At 34.6% G+C, this 27386-nt stretch overlaps 1 protein-coding gene across 1 annotated transcript in view; it reads left to right on the top strand.

Moving 5' to 3' along the window:
* Positions 1-27386, top strand: part of TEX11 (testis expressed 11) — a gene marked incomplete at both ends in the record, with an annotated part of 185322 nt that overhangs the window by 47818 nt on the left and 110118 nt on the right. Inside the window, 4 exons of the mRNA XM_080910083.1 lie at positions 11924-11978; positions 15430-15525; positions 16840-16921; positions 19848-19926. Coding sequence (XP_080766209.1) covers positions 11924-11978; positions 15430-15525; positions 16840-16921; positions 19848-19926 — 312 coding nt within the window. The remainder of the gene's footprint in view (positions 1-11923; positions 11979-15429; positions 15526-16839; positions 16922-19847; positions 19927-27386) is intronic.

The following is a 27386-nucleotide window of genomic DNA, read 5'->3' as shown; positions in this document are numbered from 1 at the left end:
TGCTAGCATATCATCTGCAAAAAGCAATACTTTGACTTCTTTGTTTTCAATTTGTATTCTCTTGATCTTCTTTTGTTGTGTTATTGCTCTAACTAGAACTTCAAGTACTATATTGAATAAATAAGTAGAGAGTGAGAAGCCTTGTCTTGTCCCTGATTTTAATGGCATTGCTTTAAGCGTCTCGCCATTGAATTTGATGTTGGGTATTGGCTTGCTGTATATTGTTTTTATCATGTTTAGGTATGTGCCTTATATTCCTGATCTCTATAAAACCTTTATATAAAGGGGTGTTGGATTTTGTCAAAGGCTTTTCCAGAATCTAATGTGATGATTTTTTTTTCCATTCAGTTTGTTTATATGGTTGATAACTGTATGGTAATATGCCTGGCCTCAGGGTGGTTGGTGGTACTTTTAGGAGGCTTGGCCTTATTGGAGGAGATGTGTCACTGTGAGGGTGGGCTTTAAGACCCTCCTTCTTGCCTTGAGGGATCTAGTCTTCTCCTGTTTGCCTCCATAACAAGATGTAGATCTCTCAGCTCCTCCATTGACATACCTGCCTAGATGCTACTAAGTATGCTCCTGCCTTGATGATAATGGACTGAACCTCTGATCCTTTAAGCCAGCCCCAATTAAATGTCCTTTGTGAGAGTTGCAGTGGTTATGGTGTCTCTTCACAGCAATGAAAACTCAAAAGACAATTACATTGATGTAATTGTATATTGAATTATCCCTGTCTACTTGATCATGGTGGATATTGTTTTTTATGTGTTCTTGGCTTCAGTTTTCGAGTACTTTACTGAGTATTTTTGCCTCAATGTTCATAAGGGAAATTGATCTGAAATTCTCGTTCTTTGTTGAATATTTGTGTATTTTAGGTATCAGAGTGACTGTGGCCTTATAGAATGAGTTCGGCAGTGTTCTTTCTGTTTCTATTTTGTAGAATAGTTTGAAGAATATTGGTATCAGCTCTTCTTTGAAAGTATTGTAGAAATCTGTGCTAAAACCATCTGGTCCTGTGCTGCCTTTTGGGGGGCGGTTGAGAGACTTTTAATGACTTCTTTTGTTTCCTTAGGGGTTATAGGGCTGAATAAATAATTTACCTGATCTTGATTTAACTTTGGTAAGTGGTATCTATCTAGAAAATTGTCCATTTCAGTTAGATTTACCAGTTTTGCGGAGTACAGGCTTCTGAAGTAAGATCTACTGATTCTTTGAATTCCCATTAGCTATGTCTCTCTATTTATTTTTTGATTTTGTCAATTTGAAAGCTGTGTAGGGACTTTTGGTTAGTTTGGCTAAAGATTTATCATGTTGATTTTCTTAAAAGAACCAGCTCTTGGTTTAACTGATTTTCTGTATTGTTTTCTTTGTTTATAATTGATTGATTTTAGCCCTGATTTGATTATTTCCTGCTCTACTTCTCTACTGTGTGTTTGCTTCATTTACTAGAGCTTTCAAGTGTACTTTTAAATTGCTGGTATGAGAACTTTCTAATTTCTTCATGGGGATGCTATGATATAATTGAATACTTTATTTAAGATTTAAACACTTTTTATAATTACTAAAGAAAAAGAAACTGCAACTTCATTGAAGAAAATTTAGTATACAGAATTTTAAACATTTTAATTTATTGAATAAAATCAAAATTTGATACTTGTCTATTATAATCTCATAAGAATACTGAGGTAAATACTCCCAAGCACTCATTGCTTGGGGGTGTGGGATGGACAGTACTGAGATTGTAAAAAATTATATATTTTTATTCATTAATCTTTTTTTACAGTCCAGTCATTATACCCCTCTGGATTTGCCTTCTAACTGTTCCACATCCCATAGCCCCCATCTCCTTCTCCAAGAGGATGTCCTCTCCACCCCCACTCCACCAGACCTCTCCATTCCCTGGGGCCTCCAGTCTCTTGGTGCATTTTCTCATTGAGTACAGATCAGGCAGTCCTCTGATGTACATGTGTTAGGGGCCTCACATCAGCTGGTGTATGCTGTCTGGTTGGTGGCTCAGTGTCTGAGAGTCCATATTAGTTGAGACTGATGGTCTTCCTATGGGGTAGCTCTCCTTCTTAGCTACTTCTAGCCTTTCCCTAATTCAACCACAGGGATCCCAGCTTCTGTACATTGGTTGGATGTAAGTATCTTCTTCTGTCTCAGTCAGTTGCTTGTGTTGGGCTTCTCAGAGGGCAGCCATGCTAGGCTTCTGTCTGTAACTACACTGTAGCATCAGTAGTAGTATCAGCCCTTGGGGCCTCCCCTTTAGCTGGATCCCAATTTTTCTTCTCCATTTTTAAAAACAGTGATATTTACTTACTTACTTACTTACTTACTTACTTACTTACTTATTCATTTAATATAAGTACACTGTGGATGTCGTCAGACACACCAGAAGGGAGCATTTTATCCCATTACAGACGGTTGTGAGCCACCATATGGTTGCTGGGAATTGAACTCAAAACCTATGGAAGAGCAGTCAGTGCTCTTAACCACCAAGCCATTTCTCTAGTCACTATTTTCAAGCTTTTTTAATAAGAAAGTTTTAAAAATAAAAATTAAAAAATTTTAAATGCTGTTAAATTTCTTGTGGATGTTTGTCAGTTTCATCATTATGTCTATCAGTTTCAGATTTGTTATTTTTTCTTTGATGTGATTTAGGTTTGTTGAACTCATTTTGTTCATTTATTGTTTCTTAATTTTCTTTAGTTGTCTTTTTTCATTTAACTCATTGAAAGTTTTTTTTTTTTTTTTTTTTTTTTACATTTTTTTCTTTTTGAGTGCTCTATCTGCATGTACACCTGCATGCCGGAAGAGGGTATCAGATCCTATTGCAGAGGGTTGTGTGTGGTTGCTGGGAATTGAACTCAGGACCTCTGGAAGAGCAGCCAGTGCTTTTAACCTCTGAGCCATCTCTCCAGCCCCATCACTGAGACTTTTAAAAGAAGAATATTTAGAAATTTCTTTGTAGTAAATTTTCATTTATTTAAAGTTGGTGACTAGTGCTTTAATTTGTTCCATATTTTTTTATTATCCTTTGTTCTTATAACCATGCTTACGTATCTGAGCATTCAGTATCTTTCTCTGCTGTGACCAGAATGCTGCTTTTGTGTGTGTGTGTGTGTGTGTGTGTGTGTGTGTGTGTGTGTGAGAGAGAGAGAGAGAGAGAGAGAGAGAGAGAGAGAGAGAGAGAGAGAGAGAGAGAGAGAGAGAGAGATCTAACAGTATTGGGTTCCAATGAAGTAGATTTGCATATTGAATTCACTGGAACCTCATACCATATGGCCCAAATTGGAGTTGGAACAGGCTTTAAAGTCTGAATGTAGGATAGCCAGGTATGATATGTCTAGAGTTTAAATTAATAGAAAGTTGCTTAGATCTTGGTATGATAGAGGGTGCCTTGCAACCCAGGCTTATAGGAGCCAACATCATGCTAGGATATGTCTGCAGCCTGAGGCTCTAAGAGCAAGATATACATCTTTACCTCAGGGATGTGGCTGTTACTAAGATATTTCTGGAGCCTAGAGAAGTGGGTACATGCTCACAGAGGAACATACTTCAAGTGTGGGTCTACAGTTTTGGACTCAAGAAAGACCTTCAGTTTTCGAATTATGGCAAATAAAATCTGGGAGAGGATTTTATTTTACTATACCAATTACTATTTCCCCTGTTATAGTCAACAAAGTTTACATTTTTGTGCTGGTTAAAGAAGTTACTTTTGCTTATTATAGCAGTTATATATATATTACATAATATAGCTAATTTTCTACAGTATAGTACTGTAGATACTATTAACATTTTACTTATATTCTTTTGGTAGCTTTCCAAAAATAGTTATTTAAGCATTTTACCTTATTTATATATGTATATTAATAGGCATATTTAAGCTATTTGGCGACAAGCAGTTATATGGCTCAGAAGGTAAAGGCACTTGCCACCAAGCTGATAACCTGAATTCCATTCCTAGAACCTACATGGTGGAAGGAGAGAACAAATTAGTACAAGTTGTTCTTTGACCTCCATATATGCATTGTTGCCTTTTGTAGATCACTCTCCCCCACCCTTTCTCTCTCTCTCTCTCTCTCTCTCTCTCTCTCTCTCTCTCTCTCTCTCTCTCTCTCTCTCTCACACACACACACACACACACACACACACAAATAAATGTGAGAGATGCTTAAATAAATATTTTTGAGAAACTGCCAATGGAATATAAATAAAATGTTAATAATGAGTACTGCTGAGTTGACTCTCCAGTCTGACATACACATTATATTTCTGATCCCAGGATTTGGGAGGTTGAGGCGAGCCTGGGCTACATAATGAGTTCCATGCCAGCCCAGTTGTGGTACTGTATATGACCTTTCTGAAATACTAGTTAAATGAATGAATAGATAGATAAATAAATAAATAAATAAATAAATAAATAAATAAATAAATAAATAAATAAATTCACTTGTGGAAATTTAAAAAAGAGATATCAAAGGTTAAGATCATTTTATATAAAATTACTTAAAAGCAAAATAACAAGAATTATATTGCTGATTTTAAAATTTGTAGTACCCAGGTTTAGTGAACCAAAATTATGTAATTTTAATAATGGTCTTAAAAATAGCTATTATATATACCTTCTTTGAATTTGAGATGCTTTTGTTTATCATTACTTGTTCTTTACTGTGTTACATATGCTAAAAGGGCTGGATATGTGGCTTAGTAGTACAGAGCCTGCCATGCATGCCTAAAGGCCCTGAGTTTGAGTTTCATCATTACTGGAAAAAAATGAAATGTATACCATTAGAGATATTAGAGTCTGTATTATAAAAAGTAAGTAAAATACAAAATACAAATGTGTTATATGCATAAAATTAGTGGCCCACTAATATGAGCTCAAATAAAATTTATGCAGTTTTAAGTGCTTATTAATGTTATTTTTTTGTTTTCAACTAAGTTATCAAGAATTTGGTATATATAATGTGTGTGTATGTATGCATGTGTATATATATATTATGTGTGTGTATGTATGTATATATATATATATATATGTATATATATATATATATATATATATATATGATATTGCAGTACAATCTGGGAGAATTGCAAAGATGTCAGAAAAAAATTCTTTTAATGGTCAAGTGACTTTGACTCATCCTATTATTATTATGTGCCACAAAATCTTAGCTTGAAAAAAATAAATACAGTATCATATTATATGTGTGTAGTGAGGATTATATAAGTAGTTTTACAAGGTAACTCTCCCCCTAGTGGTGCCTTTCTAGTTTTCTGGCTCATTACTGGTACCCCACATTAAATACACAAATCTAAAGATTTGATGATATGGGAGACATCGTGCAGTGTTTGTCTTTCTGGGTTTGTGTTAGCTCATTCAGTATAATTTGGGAAGGGACATGGTAGAATATGAGTTATATGAAGAGAGGAAGAGGAATAGTGATGTGGAGGTTTTAAATGGGTAAGAAGATAGGAGCATGGGCAGAGAAAGGGCTGAGATGGTGGCAAAATAACTGACACTAAGGATGGTTGAAGACTAAAAAACAGAAATCTAACATTTTATATGCACAGACACACATACACATAAAAGGAGGAAATATGAAGTTTTGGAAGAAGATATGGGAGAAGGAACTGGGAAAAGGTGAGGGGTGATTATAATCAAAGCATATTGTATGTATGTCTGAATTCTCAAAAAAGAAAAATACATCGACAATATTAAAGATTTATCTATGTGCTATGACAAATTATTAAGTTTCAAAATAATCATATATAAACTGATTTTAATAGAAAATGAAACATATTAGCACCATCTAGTGGAAAGACAAATTATACAATAATAATTTAAACATAGAGTATAATTTTTTTTCATGAAGTATACTTTAATATGCCTATTAATTTAGAGCCAGAGGAAGTCTTATGAATAGTCTAGTTTAGGAATTTAGGAACTATTTTCTATAGAGCTCTTGGGTCCTGCCAGACAAGCAAATTTTCTAAGTTATACTTAAATAATTTTCTTACTTGGTATTTTCTTGTAAGTTTTTTTGAAACATTCTTTGTTTGCTTACAAAATATTTGAAAACGAATGATCCAGACAACTTCAATTTTGCATAGACCAGAAAATAGAAATGTTTCCAGAGTAAGATATTTGCTCTAGGGTACACAGCTCAGGTATTAGAGCTTTAATCTTTCTCCAAGTGTAAATAGCATCTGTCCCTTCATTCCTGGTTTTAATAATTTAAAACTTCTTGTTCATCTTTCTTTTCAATAATGTTAATGGTTTTACCCCATGTATTTGATCTTTTGAAAGCACTGGATTTGGGGTTTCTAAATTATCTCCATTGTTTTTCAGTTTTTATTTTATTTATATACTAATCTTCATGAATTCTTCTATACTTACTTTAGATGCTTCGCTCTCACACTTGTCCTTGGATAGATTTTTTTTAATGTTAATTTGATACCTCTATTCTTTTTAAACATTGGGGTTTCTTTTTATGATATTTTTAGTTGAACAACTTTATTTTAAAAAAACAAAGAAAAATGTACAGATTTTAAGCATTTATGCATAAAAGTATGCGAAAACATTTTTGTCAGTACTTGATTTTTTTAAAGGTTTGATAGTATGCATTAAAATCTTACTAGTTACAATGAGTATAAAGTACAGGTAAAACAAAATGTAACCTGGAAATAGTCAAAGTTTTCTTGGTGTGTAAAGATTAAGCATAATGGTTTTTCATTTTCTTTCTTTTTTTGGCTTTTGTTTTTTTCTTGAACTTCATATAGTCTTAGTTGTTTCTGGGCTGTTCAGAGCTTTCTGGACCTAATATCCAAATATCAGTGACTGCATATTATGTCTGTTCTTTTGTGACTGGGTTATCTCACTCAGGATGATATTCTCTAGATGCATCCATTTTCTTAAAAATTTCATAAAATCATTGTTTCTGATAGTTGAGTAGTACTCCATTGTGTAAATATATCACAATTTTTGTATCCATTCATCTACTGAAGGACATCTGGATTCTTTCCAGCTTCTGGCTATCATAAATAGGGCTGCTATGAACATTGTGGTGCATGTGTCTTTGTTGTATGTTGGAACTTCTCTGGGGTATATGCCCAGAAGTGGAATAGCTGGGTCTTCAGGTAGTACTATGTCCAATTTTCTGAGGAATGGCCAGACTGATTTCCAGAGTGGTTGTAACAGTTTACAACCCCACCAGCAGTGGAGAAGTGTTCCTCTTTCTCCACATCCTTGCCAGAATCTGCTGTCATCTAAATTTTTGATCTTAGGCATTCTGGTTGGTGTGAGGTGGAATCTCAGGGTTGTTTTGATTTGCATTTCCCTGATGGCTAATGATGTCCAGCACTTCCTTAGATGTTTCTCAGCCATTCGATATTCCTCAATTGAAAACATTTTGTTTAACTCTGTACCCCATTTTTAATACAGAGCTCTGCTGTCTAACTTATTGAGATCTTTGTAAAACTTGGATATTAGGCCTCTATCATATGTGGGGTTGGTAAAGATTTTTTCCCAATCTGTTGGCTGCCGTTTTGTTTTCTTGACAGTGCCTTACTGAAACTTTGCAATCTCATTAAGTCCCATTTGTTGATATTTGACCTTAGAGCACAAGCCATTGGTCTTCTGTTCAGGAAATTTTCTCCTGTGCCTATGTGTTCTAAGGTTTTCCCTACTTTCTCTTCTAATAATTTCAGTGTACCTGGTTTAATGTGGAGATCTTTGACCCACTTGCACTTGAGCTTTGTACAAGGGGATAAGAAAGGGTCTATTTTCATTCTTTTGCATGCTGAGTGCCATTTGGACCAACACCATTTGTTGAAGATGCTGTCCTTTTTCCATTGAGTGTTTACAGCTCCTTTGTCAAAAATCAGGTGACCATATATGTGAGGGCTCATTTCTGAATCTTCTATTCCATTGGTCCACGTGGCTAACTCTGTACCAGTACCATGCAGTTTTCAGCACAATTGCCTTGTAATATAGCTTGAGGTCAGGGATAGTGATGAAGCGGGAAAGAACCCAGATTTCCTTCAGTAGATGAATGGATACAAAAATTGTGGTACATTTACACAATGGAGTACTACTCAGCTATCAGAAACAATGACTTAACCAAATTCTTAAGAAAATGGCTGCATCTAGAGAATATCATCCTGAGTGAGATAACCCAGTCACAAAAGAACAGACATAATATGCAGTCACTGATATTGGGATGGTAACCCCAGAAAGCTCTGAACACCCCAGAAACAACTCACAGACTGCGTTCAAGGAAAAAAAAACCATTAGGCTCAATCCTTACACACCAAGAAAACTTTGACTCATTCCGGGTTACATCCTGTTTTACATGTACTTTTTGCACATTGTAACTAGTAAGACCTTAATGCACACTATAAAACCTTTGGGGAAAAAACCAACAACAACAAGTGTATAGCACCCACTCAGAGTGGGGTACACATGGACCTTAAATCATTAATAACTCAAGAGCTAAGAAAATAGCCTTGTGGAAATTTTTGGTATTTAAAAATCATTATGTTTAATCTATACATACCAAGAAAACTTTAACTATTTCCATGTTACGTTCTGTTCTACATGTATTTTATGCTTATGGTAACTAGTAAGATTTCAATGCATACTATCAAACTTCGAAAAGAATCAAATACTGACAAAAATATATTCATATAGTTTTATGCAAAAATGCTTTTAAAAATCTATACATTTATCTCTGTTTTTTAAAATAAAGTTTTAAGAAAAGAAAAAGAAAAAGAAACAGCCCTTGGTATCAACTTCTGTCTTAGTCACTTTTCTATTGCTCTAAAGAAACACCATGCTCAAGGCAACTTATTGCAGAAATAGTTTATAGTAGAAATAGCTTAGGTTTCTCAGTTTCAGGGGATTGAGTCCATGGCTATCATGGTGAGAGGCATGGGTAGGAGACAGGTAGGAGAGCTGCTGGGTAAAACTGAGAACATCTTTATCTGCAAGCAGGGATCTAACTTGGAATGACCTGGGCTTTTGAAACCTCAAAAAGCCCATTCCTGGTGACTCTTTTCCTCCAATACCATACCTCCCAATTTTTCTGAGAAACTCCACCACCAAGGGAACAAATTTTCAAACATGTATGAGTCTATGAGGGAACAGTCTTATTCATGCCACCACAAGCATGACATGCTCATTTTTTTTTCACTTTTTGAAGTTTTCTTTTGATTAATTATTTTACTCATCTACATTTCAAGTGATAATCTCCTTCCTGGTTACTCCTCCACAAACCCTCCATTCCATCCTCCATCTCCTCCCTCCCCTTTATGAAGTTGCTCCTCCACTCACTCACCTACTTCCGCTTCACCGCTCTAGCATCCCCCTATGCTGGGGGATCAAACCTCTACAGGACCAAGGGCCTTTCCTTTCATTGATATGAGATAAGGACAATCTCTGCTACATGTATATCTGGAGTCATAGTTCCCTCCATGTATACACTTTGGTTGGTGCTTTAGTCCCTGGGAGTGCTAGGTGGTCCACTTGATACTGTTCTTCCTTTGGGGTTGCAATCTCTTTTAGTCTCTTCAGTCCTTCCCCTAGCTTTTCCATTGGGGTTCCTGGGCTCATTCTGATGGTTGGCTGTGAGTATCCGCATCTATATTGGTCAGGTGCTGGTAGAGCCTCTCAGGGAACAGCCCATACCAGGCTCCTGTCAGCAAGTGCTTTTTGGCTTGGCATCAGCAATAGTGTGAGGGTTTGGTGTCTGCAGATGGGATGGATCCCTAGGTTGGGTGGTCTCTGGATGGCCTTTCTTTCAGTCTCTGTCCTAGTTTTTCTTGTCCCTGTCTTTCCTTTGGGCAGGAACATTTCTGGGTTAAAATTTTTGAGATGAGTGGGTGGCCCCATCTCTCAACTGATCACCATGCCTATCTACTGGAGGTGGTCTCTACAAGTTCTATCTTCCCTTTGCTGAGTATTTTGACTACCAAAACAATGACTTCATGAAATTCGAAGGCAAATGGATGGAACTAGAAAATACCATCCTGAGAGAGGTAACCCAGACACAAAAGAATACATATGGTATGTACTCACTGATAAGTGGATATTAGTCCAAGAGTTCAGATTACTCATGACACAGTCTGCAAACCATATGGAGCTTAAGAAAAAGGAAGACTAAAATGAAGACCATTTTCTTAATGATTGATGTCAGAGGGTCCAGATCATTGTGTGTGGTGCCTTCCCTGGGCTGGCAGTCCTGGTTTTTATAAGAAAGCAGGCTGAGGAAGCTATGATGAGCAAGTCAGTAAGCAGCACACTCCTCTGCAACCTCTTTACCAGCTCCTACTTTCAGGTTTCTGCCCTGCTTGAAGTTTCTCCCTTCACTGTTTTGGTGATGAACCATTATATGTAACAGTGAATGCAATAACCCCTTTGCTTCACAATTGGTTTTGATCATGGTGATTCATCACAGCAATAGTAACCTCAAGACCATCTTCAGTTTTGTTCAATTAACTATTACATATTGGCATGCCTTTTTGGAATACAAATTTTATAGTGAATAATCTTTGTGTTTTTGACTTTCAGATCTTGAAACCCTGAGACTCATTAGCCTATTATTTATTGTTATCAGGGTGTCTCATATGGAATATAATTTGTTAGAAATAGAGAACCAGAAATTGAATTTTTTTGTTCCCGATCACTTTATTCATTTTGAATATAAATCTAGGCTATTAGAAGCTACTCCTTTTTTTGGTTCACCCAGCTTCAAAAAGGACTGATAGTGGTTCAGTAGAATATAATATGATGCTTAATGTATTTGCTCCTGGAAAACAGTACTTGAATATGAATATATGTATATATAAAATTTATATTTTGCAGCCTTAAAATTTGTTAAGTAAAAACATATATATGTAAATTACTTTAATGCCTTAGTTAGGGTTTCTTTTGCTATGATAAGACACCATTATTAAAAGCAACTTGGGGAGGAGAGGATTTATTTCTTAGAACTCTTGTAGCTCAAGGCAGGAACCTGGAAGCAAGAACTTAAGATGAAGCCATGAAGGAATGTTATTTAGTGGCTTGCTCTTCATGACTTGTTCAGTCTTCTTTATTCCATATACCAGTACCACCTACTTAGTGGTGACATCATCCCCAGTGTACTGGGCCTTCTTGCATAAATCATTAATCAAGAAAATGCCTCACAGTTTTGTCCATGGCTAATTTTCTTGGGGACATTTTCTCATTTGAGGTTCCCTCTTCTCAAAGGACTAACTTATATTAAGTTGACAGGAAAACTAATTAGGACAGCATATTTATCTAACTAGAAGAGCATGACTATAATAAAATATTGATTTGTCACACAGAATCTGGGAAAGAGAGAGACATACAGAAGAATTGTTTAACATGTACAAAAATATATAGTCTAAGCAAGTACTGGGTTTTTATAGTTTAGTTAGGTAACTACAGTAATAATTAGTTATATATTTCAAAACATCTAGAAAATAGGATTTTGAATTTTACTCATTAAAATGATAAGAATTTGAGGTGATCCATGTATTAATTACCATTATTGACTCATTTTATATGTATATAAGAGTATTCACTTCATTCAATAACATGTTTCTTTCAAATAAAACTATAAAAATTAAAAATATATTGATTTTTTTGTTATCTTCTGAGGAAATTGTGTTTTACTACAGTTACAAAGTCTTGCTTTATAAAAATGACTTTTATGTGTCAGTGAGTAATCTGTTGGCATACAAAATAAAATAATTGGAATAAAATATTATTATACCATATCTTCTTAGTAATATATAATCCTTTGTGTGTGTATGTATGTGTGTGTGTGTGTTTGTGTGTATGCATGTGTATGACACACACATATAATTGAACTGAATGTATATTTACACACATATTTTTCTTTTTTAATGCTAGGCAAAGCTATGAAATTGGGAAGATGAATAGGGATTCTGTTGAACCAGAAATGCTGGTAAGTATCATTTAATATTAGAGAAGTAGAATGATGAAATACAGTTTATGCTGTTATAAAATTATGTTAGATGACCTTTTATTAGTGAATAGATTATCTATCAGGCACATTATTTAACATTATAGTGCATTAATTTTCATACAATTTATATAACAATATAATATACCCCATAAATTCATAATCTACTTGTGAATTAACATATATACTAAGTTATTATAGACAGTGTTTTACTTTGTAAATCATAGTTTTTATTATTGCATAGTTTAAAGTTTAATGTTTTCCTTAAATCACCAAGATAGAAGATTTCATAGCTTTCCCCAAAAGCACTACCAACCATTAACCAAGTGTTCAAATATGTGAGCTTATAGGAAATAATTTTTTATTTTAAAATTTATTCATACAATATTTTCTAATCATGGTTCCCCTCTCTCAGTTCCTTCTAGATCCCTCCCTTACCCCATACTCCATAGTCCTCCCTCTAAAATAAGCAAACAAATGTCAAACAAATAGTCTAAAAAGCACATACATACATAAAATAACAAAGAGAAAACACAAAAATGTACATATGTTGGTACACACATACACACACTCACACTAACAAAACTCATAAAATAACAAAACTGGTAATGTAGTATCAAGCAAAAGACCAGTATAACAAACAATACCCAAAGCATTAAGAGACAAAAAGATTGCAGATGTATCAAGTTCATTTTATGTTAAGTATCTCTTGCTTGTATTGGGACCTACACTGAGGTTGGTTAATATCCGTAGTGAGACTCCATTGTTAAAACTAATTTTCCTTTACATGTGGGTGTCAGTTGCAAATAGCATCTTGGTTAGGGGTAAGAGTTCATGATCACTTTCCTTTCTCAGTATTAGGATTCTATTCATCTTGAGTCTGTGCAGGCCTTGTGCATGCTGTCAAGGTCTCAGTGATTCCATATGTACATCAGTCCTGGAAGATACAGTTTTCTTGGAGTCATCATTTGCTCTGGCTTTTCCTCATAGCTCCCTGATCCCTGAGGGGAGGGTTTTGATGAAGACACCATTTAGAACTGAGTGTTTTGAGGTCTCTCACTCTCTGCACCTGGTCCAGTTTTGGGTCTCTGTTAGCTCACATCTATTGAAAGAGTGGAGTAAGCACTGATCTATGGGTATAGCAGAATGTCATTCAGTCAGTTTTATTGCTATATTTCTTAGCACAATAATATTTTGGTTTTCCCTAGGCCAGTGGCCTCTCTAGTTTTAAGTTATTGGCCACCTGAGGAGTATCAGGCCTGAATTACATCTTGTGAATTGGGCTTTTAAATTTGATCAGATAGTGATCCAGCAATGTTTGTGTCACTATTGCACCAGCCTATGTTTCAGGCAGGTCACCATTGTAGATTAAAGTTTGTAGCTAGGTTGGGGACAAATACGCTTGACATCTTAAAAAAGTCAATAAAGTATCTTTACCTTGTCCTACTATCCTTATTATACTTACAGGCAGACACAAGTATTGATATAGAACCTCTTATTTTTAATATTTGTTTCTTATTAACATTTTGGTTAATATTTACATATTAATATAACGTGTTTTGATTAATTTTATTCCCCTCTTCCAGTTCTTCCCATAAATCTGTAAACACATTCATATTGACTACAATTACTCCCTATGTCTATGTTGTCCTGGCTGTAGACATTGACTTACTTAAATGATACTTAACTCATTTTAAAATGCAGCTGATTGGAGTTTTAAATTGGGAATGATAAAATACTTTAATAATAAGATACCATAAAGAAAATAATTTTTTAAGCTGGGCACAGTACTATTTGCACCCAAGAAGTTCCTGGTGGTTTCTAGGCCAGCCAGAACTATAGTGTGAGACCTTGTCTTAGACAACTTTATTTAAAAAGCCAACCAAACAAGAATACACCCCAAGGGAAATGCAAATCAAAACAACCCTGAGATTCCACCTCACACCAGTCAGAATGGCTAAGATAAAAACTCAGATGACAGCAGGTGCTGGTGAGGATGTGGGGAAAGAGGAACACTCCTCCACTGTTGGTGGGGTTGTAAACTGGTACAACCACTCTGGAAATCAGTCTGGTGATTCCTCAGAAAATTGGACATAGTCCTACCTGAAGACCCAGTTATCCCACTTCTGGGCATATACCTCAGAGATGCTGTAACATACAATAAGGACACATGCACCACAATGTTCATGGCAGCCCTATTTATAATAGGCAGAAGCTGGAAAGAACCCAGATGTCCTTCAGTAGATGAATGAATGCAACAATTGTGGCACATTTACACAATGGAGTACTACTCAGCTTTCAGAAACAATGACTTTATGAAATTCTTAAGAAAATGGATGCATCTAGAGAATATCATCCTGAGTGAGATAACCCAATCACAAAAGAACAGACATAATATGCAGTCACTGATAATTGGATACTAACCCCAGAAAGCTCTGAACACCCCAGAAACAACTCACGGACTATATGAATGTCAAGAAAAACAAAGGCCAAAAAAAAAAAAAAAAAAAAAAGAAAAATCATTATGTTTAATCTTTACACACCAAGAAAACTTTGACTATTTTCAGGGTTACATCTTGTTTTATATGTACTTTATGCTCATTGTAACTAATAAGATTTTAATGCATACTATCAAACCTTTAAAAAAATCAAGTACTGAGAAAAATGTATTCATATACTTTTATGCAAAAATGCTTTTAAAATCTGTACATTTACCTCTGTTTTTAAAAATAAAGTTGTTCAATTAAAAAAGATATATAATAGAAAAAATAAAAGGACAATTTTTATTTCTTAATTTTAAACAGTAAGTTTTATTTTAAATGTACGATTCAAATAGTGTTTATCTTTAGGCTGTGAGCTTCATAAATGTTAAGTTGAAGGTGACTGGAATAACCAAAAACTACCATGATGGAGGAAAACCATCTATCCTTGTGTATAAATTTACTTTAACATTCTATCCTTAATCACATTCCACAATATATTCTAGTCACTGTAACACATCATTGTGAATATTCATATTATAGCCTTGATTATTTTGTTATTTTTGCTTGTTTGTTTTTTATTATTAAAGATTGATAAGATATACAAAAGTTTTAAAATATAGTTATTGGTTAAAAAAAAAAGAATACACACCAAAGAAACAAACAAAAGCCACTACCACCACAAAACAAAACAAAAACACAAAAAGGGGAAAAATAATTATTTTAACACAGTTATATTAAATTTAAATAAGACATAATCATAAACAGTGCTATCATTTCTTAGATAATATTTAGTATAGACTAGCACAGTGAGTCATATTTTGAGACTATGTGGTTGTATACAGACAGTGCTATTACAAAAAGATAAGATGATGACATCACTGTGCAAATGCTAGTCAGTTGTGTTGTAGTTTATTCCTTAGCTACAAGCTTTTCTCTGTTGTTTATTATAGGCTAAAGCTCTGCGGTTACTAGCCACTATTTATCTGAATTGTGATGACGAACCATACTATACCAAGGCCCTCATTGCTATACTCATTGCAAACAAGGTATGAGACTTTTACTTTTTAATATTAATTTAAAATTTTCAAAGTTTTAATTTATAATTTGAAATCTAGTTTGATATTCACTTTAGTATGCCTATTTAAAAAAACAGAAAAAAATTTATACTTTTTCTAGTACATAAAGGTAAAGTAAGATATTTTAAGTAAGTCTACAATTTTGTTCTGAGCTGCATTCATAGCTGTCCTCAGCTGCATGTGTCTTATCTGTACCCCAGCAAGTGTAAGTTGGGGAAGCCTTCCTGAAATAATCAACCTAAGAAGAGGAAAAGTTTAGTAAGTCTTATCGTTGAAGTAGTTTCCATCTGTGGGCACTCAGCCTGTTGCTCTTGGACATATGACATTGTAGTGGAATCATGTGATAGAGGAGACTTATTCACCTAATAGCAACCAGGAAGCCAAAGAAGGGAGGAGGAGAGGAGGACAAGGGAGAGGGAGAAGAAGAGAGACAGAGAATGTATTAGAGGCACCAAAGGCCTGTTACATTCTTCAGTAGTATTGCTCTCCCTGCTTTCCTCTTAAAGATTCATCACCTCCAAATAGCCCTATAGGTTGGGGAACACTCAAATACATGGGCTTTTGTTTGACATTTAAGATCCAAATTATAGCACTATAAAATACACATACATGTTTTATATACTTGGTTGTGGGTATGTATATGTATATGGTATATGGTATACTAGAAAAATATTTACACTATTTTTGAAGTTGTGGGAAGTCAGATAATGTGACCATATGAAGTTCCAAGTTAGAGTGATAGCTAACAATAACTTGGAAATATCACTTAGGCAACATTGTTATTAGCAGTAGACATAACAGCTATGTCCTAGAGAAATGATAATAAATTTTGTGTTTTTTCTAACATTTTTTCAAAAGGATTCTTATTAAATCATACATACAAGTAACTTTATGCAGTTGCATATATATTCATATATCAACAGTTAATGAAAAATGAAGGGAGAAATTTTGTAGAAAATAAATCTAACTGATGTTTAAGGTTTTCCTTAGAGTATGGTGTGAGCTTTGCCACTTAAATATTTACATTGCCATTGAATGTTTCCCAGTCCATGGAAATGTTTTGCTCCTTTCCTTGTATTGTTTTATTGAGATTGAATAAAGTATCAGAAAATATCCTTGGGGATAGAAGAGATATTATTATATGATTTATATAATGTTTTGTAATTTTGTTTTTCTCTGATTCTGAGTCATCATGTAAAAGTTGAACAAAACAGGCAATTACTTGGAAATTGGATTTTGCATTCCAGAGTTATAATATCATTGTGATTTCTTTGTTTAAAATAGGAACATTTAGATCCAGCTGGGCTTTTCTTAAAGATAAGGATCCTCATAAAAGGCAAAACATGTAATGAAGAACTTCTTGAAGGTATAACTTCTCTGTGTAAAGAGCATACAGCTTTGAAATATCAGCACAAAGTAATTTTGTAATTTACTCACAATAGCTATAATTTGGTGGTGGTTGAGGAGAAAACAGATCAATAGAAAATGAACTAACTAGGAAGAAACAAAGAAGAAAGAATAGGGGCAAAATTAAAAGGTGCTTATAAAACGAAACTGAATCAAAGCAATCAGCTTCATTTAGCTTCGCAGAGAATTACAGCTGCTCAACCTTTATGAAATGTTCTATGATCATGAACAAAGAATTCTTGTTTTGGAGGAGTAGTGGGGAATGGATGGCTAGTTTATTGAGGGACTTAGAGATGAGCATGGGGGTTGAGGAAGTACCATGGAGGACAATTAGATCTGTGTTCTCAGGCTGAGATTCTTGGCCTCCTCCACAGTGGCGGAAAGAGAAAAACTATCCATTGAATGAAACCGTCAAATGATGCACTTTTAGATAATTACTTGTATAAACATTGTTACTTATTTTTCAATTATTATTAAGGGTGTAGAATATACAAGGAAATATACAGATATATAGATGTGTGTAATTTGGCAAGTGCCTTAATTTGCTGTGTTTCAGTTTATTTTAAATGAGATATAATAATGATGATAATATTGCCTACTTCATGTTGTTTGAAAATCCTATGAGAAAATGTACGTAAAGCATTTATCACATATATCACATATAGCTTAGGCTCGAATTCAGTAAGTAAATGAAGATGGACTTGAACTCCTGATTCTCTTACTTCCATTTCCCAAATTCTGGGGTTGTAGATTCACCATTACTGGACAGTTTACTCATCTTTTAGAACTGAAGTATTTGTACTACATAAAATTATGTGTTAGTATAATTATTAGTTATATAATAAATTATTTTTAAATAATTAGGACAGTAATAAAGTAATTTTATAGTAGCCATAAGTTTTGTCCTAATTTAATATTCCTGAATCTTTCTGTGTGCTCTAGAAATTTAGTGACTCAAAAGACCCCAGAAGCTCAAATGTAGAGAGGATTCTATATCTCCTTCAGATACACAGGCTGAAAACTGTTAAGAACCAGGATGACTACCTCACTTTCCTTGCATCAGAAAGCTAAGGAAACTTCCTCAAACTAATACTATGTATAAAATTAAGATATATTACTGAATTAATATGCTTGAAGATTAATTTTGGATTAGAATTCCTCATTACAATGTTTATGTATAAATCCATTATCAGAAGCAGAGTTTAGAGTAGTTATTTTTCTGAAATTGTTATAAATTATGAGACTTCAATAAATTTAACACTTTCTATTAAAATAATAACTATTTTCTTTTATTGTGTTGAGAAAATAATTTTATAATCTATTTGATTTTGCACTGCTGGGGACTGTGCATGCTAGGCAAATTCTATTCTACTCAGCTACGTCCTTATTGGCTATATCCTAGCTGTAGTCTTCTGATTTCTTTACCAAATTATTTGTCTGTTAGAATAATTAGCCTAATTGGAGGCATTTGACTTTCATTGGTATTTTTATAGCAGAAAACATTAAAAAAACTTTTTGAGATAAGGTTTTACATTATAGCCTTGGCTGTCTTGGAACTTGCTATGTAGATCAGGCTGGCTTTAAACTTACAGAGATCTGCATATCTCAGCCAAGTGCTGGGATTAAAGGTTTGTGCCACTATACCTGGCAAAAAAATTAAGTAGACAAACTTTTATCAGGAAAAAATATAACAAACTCATCAAAGAAAATTTGGAAGATACTGACAATATTGGTGGTCCTACCATCCCCTAAAACAGTGGTTTTTAACCTGTGTGTCAAATGACTCTTTCTCAGGCTCACATATCAGATATTAACAGTATGATTTATAACAGTAGCAAGATTGCAGTTATGAAGTAGCAATGATAGTAATGCTTAGGGGTCACTAGAACATGAGGAACCCTATTAAAGGGTTGCAGCATTAGGAAGGTTGAGAAAATCTTGCTAGTAATACTTGTTGTATATTTTGTTCAGTATTAGATTTCCAGTACAAATATAGCAACAGATTTAGAAAGTATTCTCATTAAACACTTGCTGAATTACTCATTAAATCTAAGCATATTTTTTAGCAACTAGTATTTTCGTAGTGTATTTTGTGTGCTTTACAGAATTAATATTACATATAAATTTGTTTTTAAATTTTGCAATCACTAGTAGTCTTAAATATTTTTATATTAGTGAATAGTCATTGTTCCATCTTATTTAATACTCAGCAATATTTCAAACATTTATATGATAGTTTATGGCTACGCCATAGTGGAAATTTCACGATGTTTCCTTCCTATTTTATAATATAAACTCTTTTAAATATCTTTTTTATTCAGAAAAATTTCCCCATACTTAAATGGCTTTTCAGAAATAGAATTTTAGAAGAAGGGGAATAACAGCAATAGGAATTGTGATTTGTTTAACATTGACTAAGTACTAGATACTTTGCTATATAATCTCCATACATTATCTCATAGAATCCTCTTGATAACACAAAGAAATTGGTACAGAAAACTAAGGTACAGAAAAATAAAATAACTTGCCTATGGCTGTACAGGTGGCAACTGGTATCTCTTACATGTGACTTTAGATCCCAAATTCTTAATCAGCTGTTCTTAGCATAGGGTATTGCCAGGTTGATTTCAGAAAGCTTTTACTAGGTTACCTTGCAATCTGTGTGAAGATGTCCATGTCATTGTCCTTTCTAGTATTGGGTATTAATGCATTATTAAAAAGTCTTTAGTGAAGTAAAAATAAAATATGGTATATAGCAATTTTAATATGAATATTTTCAATTGAAAATTATTACAAATAGTTAAACATTATAAATAAAGTTGATGTTTTAATCATTTTCATTCTTTTTCATTAGTATGATTAATTAATATGCTTTTCTTTCTTAGCTGCTAAGGAAATGCTATATTTTGCTATGCCTTTGGAGTTCTGTCTGAGCGTTACTCAATTCCTGATAAATAATAACAGGTATGGAAAATTGATTTTTTTCTTTCTACAATGAATATCTTTTTTCTATGATTTTATGAACACATTGAATCTGTATATATCCATGTTCATTCTTTTCTAATTTTAAATTTTTATTGAATATTTTGTTTATTTACATTTCAAATGTTATCCCCTTTCCTGGTTTCCCCTCTGATACCCCCCTATCCCAGCTTCCCTCCCCCTGCTTCTATGAGGGTGCTCCCCCACCCACCCACCCACTCCCACTTCCCCACCCTGGCATTCCCCTACACTGAGGCATCAAGCCTTGACATGACGAAGGGCTTCTCCCTCTATTGATGTCCTACCAGGCCATCCTCTGCCACATATGCAGCTAGAGCCATGGGTCCCTCCTTGTGTGCTCTTTAGTTGGTGGTTTAGTCCCTGGGAGCTCTGGGGGGATTCATGCTCATTATATTGTTATACTGATCTGTATAGTACTGCTTCCCAAGTCACTAAAAAGGTAGTAATTTTGTTTTTGAAGTTAATATTAATTTTTTTAAAGGATTTAAAAAAAACCCTTAAGTGGTGTGTAAACAAAGAGTCTAAGGCACTGGGCCAAGATCGAGGTTGTGGCAGCTAAAGAGGTAGCTACACATAGTAGCAAAGTTACAATAGGCCAGTGAAGAAATCTATGCAGAAGAAGGCTATTGAGTGAAGCACACTTTGTACCTCACACAATAATAGTGGGAGACTTCAACACCACACACTCATCAGTGGACAAATCATGGAACCAGAAACTGAACAGAGATAGAGTGAAAGTAACAGAAGTTATGAACCAAATGGATTTAACAGATATCTACAGAGCTTTTCATCCCAAAACAAAAGAATACACCTTCTTCTCAGAACCTTGTAGTACTTTCTACAAAACTGACCATATAATCGGTCACAAAACAGGCCTCAACAAATACAAGAAGATTTAAATACTCCCATGCATCCAATCAGATCACCATAGACTAAGGCTGGTCTTCAATAACAACAAAAATGACAGAAAGCCTACATACACATGGAAGCTGAACAATGCTCTCCTCAGTGATGACTTGGTTAAGGAAGAAATAAAGAAAGAAAATAAAGTTTTTTTTTTTTTTTTTTTAGAATTTAATGAAAATGAAGGCACAACATACCCAAACTTATGGGACACAATGAAAGCAGTGCTAAGAGGAAAACTCATAGCTCAGAGTTCCTCCAAACAAATTGAAGAGAGCATATACTAGCAGCTTGACAGAACACCTGAAAGCTATAGAACAAAAAGAAGCAGATACACCCAAGAGGAGTAGAAGCAGGAAATAATCAAACTCAGGGCTAAAATCATCCAAGTAGAAATATAAAGAACTATACAAAGAATCAACAAAACTAGGAGTTGGTACTTTGAAAAAATCAACAAGATAGCCAGACTAACTAGAGGGCACAGAGAGAGTATCCAAATTAACAAAATCAGAAATTAAAGGGGAGACATAACAACAGAAAGTGATGAAATTAAAAAAAAATCAGATCCTACTACAAAAGCCTATACTCAATATAACTGGAAAATCTGGAGGAAATGGATAAATTTGTAGACAGATACCAGGTACCAAAGTTAAATCAGGAACAGATAAACCATCTAAACAGTCCCATAACCCCTAAAGAAATAGAAGCAGTCATCAAAAGTCTTCCAACCAAAACAAGCCCAGGACCAGATGAGTTCAGTGCAGAATTCTGTCAGACCTTCATAGAAGATCTAATAACAATACTCTACAAACTCCTAAACCTGATTAACTTCACTAATATGACTGGATATAAAATTAACACAAACAAATCAATATACTTCATCTACTCAAAGGATGAACAGGCTGAGAAAGAGATTAGGGAAACAACACCCTTCACAATAGTCACAAATAATATAAAATACCTTGGTGTGACTCTAACCAAGCAAGTGAAAGACCTGTATAACAAGAACTTCAAGTCTCTGAAGAAAGAAATCTCATAGGGAATCTCATTATTAGGAGGTATTGCCTTGTTGGAGGAAGTGTGTCACTGTGGAGGCAGGCATTGAGATCTCTTATGCTCAAGCTAGGCCTAATATGACACACTGTCTACTTCTGGTGCTTGTGGGTCAAGATATAGAATTCTTAGCTACTTCTCTAGCACCACATCTGCTACATGCTGTCATGCTTTCCACCATGATGATAATGGACTAAACCTCTGAACCTGTAAGCCAGCCCCAATTAAATGTTGTCAGAAGAATTGCCATGGTCATGATGTCTCTTCACAGTAATAAAAACCTTAGTTAAGACATTACTCATCCCTGGAAGAGGCTTATTTTCTCTCTCCCCAGCAGTCATAAGTTATTGCCTATAGTTTAGTGGTAGGACTCTGAAAATCCATCCCATGCAATTATGTATTGATACTGCCGTTGTTTCAGTCTTAGTAGTCATGTCTAGGAGAGACTTTCTCAGTAGACTTCCTGGTATTTTGGCTTTTAATATTTTTATTTCCTCTTTTGTGATTTTTATTCAAGATATATAGATACAGTAACTGTGATGTAGATGTATGCACTGATGCCAGGCACCCCACAATCCCTTGATCTCTGTATTGTGATCAGATTTTCTGTGACATTCTCCATCTACTATAAAGAGAAGATTCTTCGGTGGGTGGTGGTATCTACACCTATCTGGCTGTAGAGTTAGATTTAGAATATAGTAAGAATTATACCGATCTAACAAAATGGTGGTTGTAGACTTACTAGCTCTGAGAAGTTGGCTTGATTTGTAGTACTGGGCATGGTTTTCTTCCTATTGAGTGGTCCTTAATTCCAATTAGATAGCTTTTAATTAACTTACTATACCAGTACAGATAGTTTGCCATGTTGGTCAGTGTTTTGGTTCATATGTGTTTAGGCTGGGTGAGACTACTAATTGCTTTTATTTCTTGGGAGCTTGCATAGTATTTTCTGTTGCCTTTAAACTAGACCACAGAGAAGGCTTTTCGGTTAGATCCAGCTGGAATCATACTAAGTCCTGTGTCCAAACTGTGTACTGTTTAGCAACAGGGGCTTAACTTCAACTCTGGGAAGCAACCAATAATTTATATTGTTTTGGGTATCACTTGGATTACCCTGGCCATCCAATTGAAAAGAGGTTCATAAAAGTAACTTTTGTTTGCCTGATGTAATTGTTGTCTTAGAGGTTTACTGCTGAATAGGCTCATCCTTTCTAGCTCTTTCTGAACTCTGGCTGGCTGTTCTGGCTTAAAAACCTCTCTATGTTGACTGATTCAATTTGGCTTCTCTCAGCTTCTCACTGAATTGCTCTCCTTGGTCTCAAACTAACTGGTATTTGTTCTAATCTCCTGGCTCCTTCTTATTCTCTGGCTTCAGCTGCCTCTGTTGACCTGCACTAAACTGCATGAACTGAGGAATGAAATCAACTCAACTGTACTACACTCACTTAAACGACTGTATCTCTTGCTCTTTCACTGCTCTTAAGTAGACTTTTTCCTGTCCTGGTAATACTTGGGCATCTCCTATCTCTGATTCTTTTTTAAGAGCAAAGCGGAATTCCTTTATTGCTGACTAGAGTGCAAACTTGTACAAACACTCTGGAAATCGATATGGTGGTTTCTCAGAAAATTGAGAATATGTCTATCCCAAGACATAGCTATACCACTTGTGGGCATATATTTTCACTATGCTGATTCCTTCTTTCTTTTTCTTTCCCCCAAACTGATTCCTTATATTTCTTAAACTATTGTTTGACAGAAAAATTTGAGTTTAAATATAATCAGTCTCAATTACTTGTCACACAATGAAAAATGAAATTAGTGTTTGCAGTGATTTTTATAACCATAATCAATTGTTCCTATGTCCCATTAATTTCTGACTTAATAGATTTTCTTAGGCTATTTATTTTTGGTTGAGTGAAAACTATTCAACTATTTATTCTCTTTGCCCCTTTTTGGTTTTGATATTCTCATCCCTGATTTCTTTTTTAAAAGCCTAATTACATTTGCTTTTAATTACAGAAATCTTTCAAGGTTCCTAAGCACTGACAATATATTTTCCTAGTCTCTGGCTCTGCTGTGGATCCAGCTTCTTATTTATTCTATTATTTTCTTGAGGTAAATAATAGTGAGGTAGGTGTAATCCTTGGCTGAATATTTGACACAGCATATTGTAGTGTATCCTTAGTATTTTTCAGACTTTACCTATATTTTCATTTTACAATCACTAGTACTGAGTCAGAATTAAAACCATCATGAATCTGTTTAGTGCTCTCTCAGAAACTGTTGGAAATTCTGCCCTTATGTGAAGCCAAGGTGTCTGGAACAGCTGGCTAACCAGGAGTACCCCATTTCTCCCCCACCTCCCCACACGGCTAGCTAGCATAGACAGAAGGTATCTTACTCTATTGCTCTTCGTTTTTTTGTCTTGTGAAAACATGGCTGTTTCAGCTAAACTGAGTAAGTAGCCAGCAGAACTTCTAAAGGATCATCCTGTCTCTGCCACCCCCTCAGGTTAGTTTTATAAATTGTGTAAATTTTAGATACCAACCTCATATTGTACTGTGATATGAAATATTTCCTTTTACTCGGTGGATTTCCTTTTCATTTTTACTAAATGTTTCCTTTGCTTTATAAAAATAATTTCAGATTTATATAGTTCTACTTGGTTAGTTTGGTTTTGTTTTTGTCTATTGTTTCTTTTGACAAGACCGATGTCAAAGAGATCGTTCCTTTATTTTGTTTAGGTGTTTTAGGGCTTCAGATACTATGCTTAAGTCTTTAATACATGTTGGGTTAATTTTTGTGAATATTGTATAATTAAGGTATAGTTTCATGTTTTTGAGTGTGAATATATATTTTCCCAAAATCATTTATTGAAGAGATGATATTTTCTGCTATTTAATGGGTACTCTTACTGAAAAGGATGAGGTTTTCCCTTGGCTTTCAATCTTGCTTATTTTTCTGTTTCTGTTTTAATGATAGTATTATACTGTTGGGAATACGATACCTTTGTAGTGTAATCTGAAATCAGGAAGGATGATTCCTCTAACTTTGTTTGTTTTTAAGACTTTTTTTTAAACAACTTTATTTTACAAAACAAAGATAAATGTACAGATTTTAAGCATTTTTTGCATAAAATTATACAATACATTTTTGTCAGTACTTTTTTTCAGATTTTAAAATAATTTTTACATAAAACTGTATGAATATATTTTTTAGTCAGTACTTGATTTTTTTTTAAAGGTTTGATAGTATGCATTGAAAACTTAATAGTTACAATGAGCATAAAGTACATGTAAAACAAAATGTAACATGGAAATAGTCAAAGTTTTCTTGTTGTATAAAGATTTTTTTGTTTTGTTTTGTTTTGTTTTCTTTATTTCTTGGACTTCATACAGTCTGTGAGTTGTTTCTGGGGCAGTGCAAGCCTCTGGGGTTAGCATCCCATTATCAGTGACTGCATATTATGTCTGTTCTTTTGTGACTGGGTTATCTCACTCAGAATGATATTCTCTAGATGCAGCCATTTTTTTAAGAATTTCATAAAGTCATTGTTTCTGATGGCTGAGTAGTATTCCATTGTGTAAATGTACCACAATTTTTGTATCCATTCATCTTCTGAAGGACATCTGGGTTCTTTCCAGCTTCTGGCTATTATAAATAGAGCTGCTATGAACATTGTGGTGCATATATCTTTGTTGTGTACTAAGGTGTCTCTGGGGTATATGCCCAGAAGTGGAATAGCTGGGTCTTCAGGTAGTATTATGTCCAATTTTCTGAGGTATCTCCAGACTGATTTCCAGAGTGGTTGTATTAGTTTGCAACCCCACCAACAGTGGAGAAGGGTTCCTCTTTTTCCGCAACCTCGCCAGCGTCTGTTGTCGTCTGAGTTTTGGATCTTGGCCAATCTGACTGGTGTGAGGTGGAATCTCAGGGTTGTTTTGATTTGCATTTCCCTGATGGCTAAGGATGTCGAGCACTTCCTCAGATATTTCTCAGCCATTCGATATTCCTCAACTGAGAATGTTTTTTTTAGCTCTGTACCCCATTTTTTAATAGGGTTATTTGATTCTCTGGTGTCTAGCTTTTTGAGTTCTTTGTATACCTTAGATATTAGGCCTCTATCTGATGTGGAGTTTTGTTTTCTTGACAATGTCCTTAGCCTTACAGAAACTTTGCAATCTCATTAAGTCCCATTTGTTAATCTTTGACCTTAGAGCTTGAGCCATTGGTGTTTTGTTCAGGAAATTTTCTCCTGTGCCTATATGTTCTAAAGTTTTCCCTACTTTCTCATCTAATAGTTTCAGTGTATCTGGTTTAATGTGGAGATCTTTGATCCACTTACACTTGAGCTTTGTACAAGGAGATAAGAAAGGGTCTATTTTCATTCTTTTGCATGCTGAGTGCCAGTTGGACCAGCACCATTTGTTGAATAGGCTGTCCTTTTTCCATTGAATGTTTACAGCTCCTTTGTCAAAAATCAGGTGACCATATATGTGAGGACTCATTTCTGGATCTTCTATTCTATTCCATTGATCCACATGCCTATTTCTGTACCAGTACCATGCAGTTTTCAGCACAGTTGTCTTGTAATATAGCTTGAGGTCAGGGATAGTGATTCCCGCAGATGTTTTCTTGTTGTTGAGGATGGATTTCGCTATTCTAGGTCTTTTGTTGTTCCATATGAAATTGTACATTGATCTTTCCAATTCCATGAAGAACTGTGTTGGAATTTTGATGGGGATTGCGTTGAATCTGTAGATTGCTTTTGGTAGGATGGCCATTTTTAAAATGTTGATTTAAGACTTATTTTTATTTATGTTTGTCCATGTGAATGTATGCTATGAGTGTGCAGATACCTCCAACAGCCAGAAGATGGCACCCAGTTCCATGGGGCTGGTGCTATAGGCAAGCTTTCTAACTTGGGTGCTGAGAACCAAGCTTGAAAAGGATGAAGGTCCCTTTCAACTTCTCAGTTATAAATAAGATTTTTTTATTACTGTTTCTACTTTTATGGATAATGATAATCTTTTGATAGAGATTGCTCTCATCTTTAGATTTTAGGGGGTAAGCTTAAATATCTTAGCACCATCAATTCTTCTTCTTTTTGTTGTTGTTAAAGATTTATTTATTTTATTTATATGTGTACACTGTAACTGTTTTCAGACACACCAGAAGAGGCTATCAGATCTCATTATGGATGGTTGGGATTTGAACTCAGGACCTCTGGAAGAGTAGTCAGTACTCTTAACTATTGAGCCAGCTCTACAGCCTCATCAATTCTTCTGATTCATGAGAATGATATATCTTTTCTTTTATATCATTTATAATTAGTCACCTTAGTTAAATTTATTCTTAAATATTTTACATTTCATTTAATGCTATAGTAAAGGGGAATTACATTTATTTCACTTGCAGGATATTTTATTGTGATATATAGAAATATTACTGAGTTTTGTATATTG

Source organism: Micromys minutus, assembly GCF_963924665.1.
Source record: "Micromys minutus genome assembly, chromosome: X".
In the NCBI taxonomy this organism is placed as follows: Eukaryota; Metazoa; Chordata; class Mammalia; order Rodentia; family Muridae; genus Micromys; species Micromys minutus.
The sequence above is the reverse complement of the archived record's forward strand: the minus strand, read 5'-3'. Positions and strand labels throughout refer to the sequence as shown.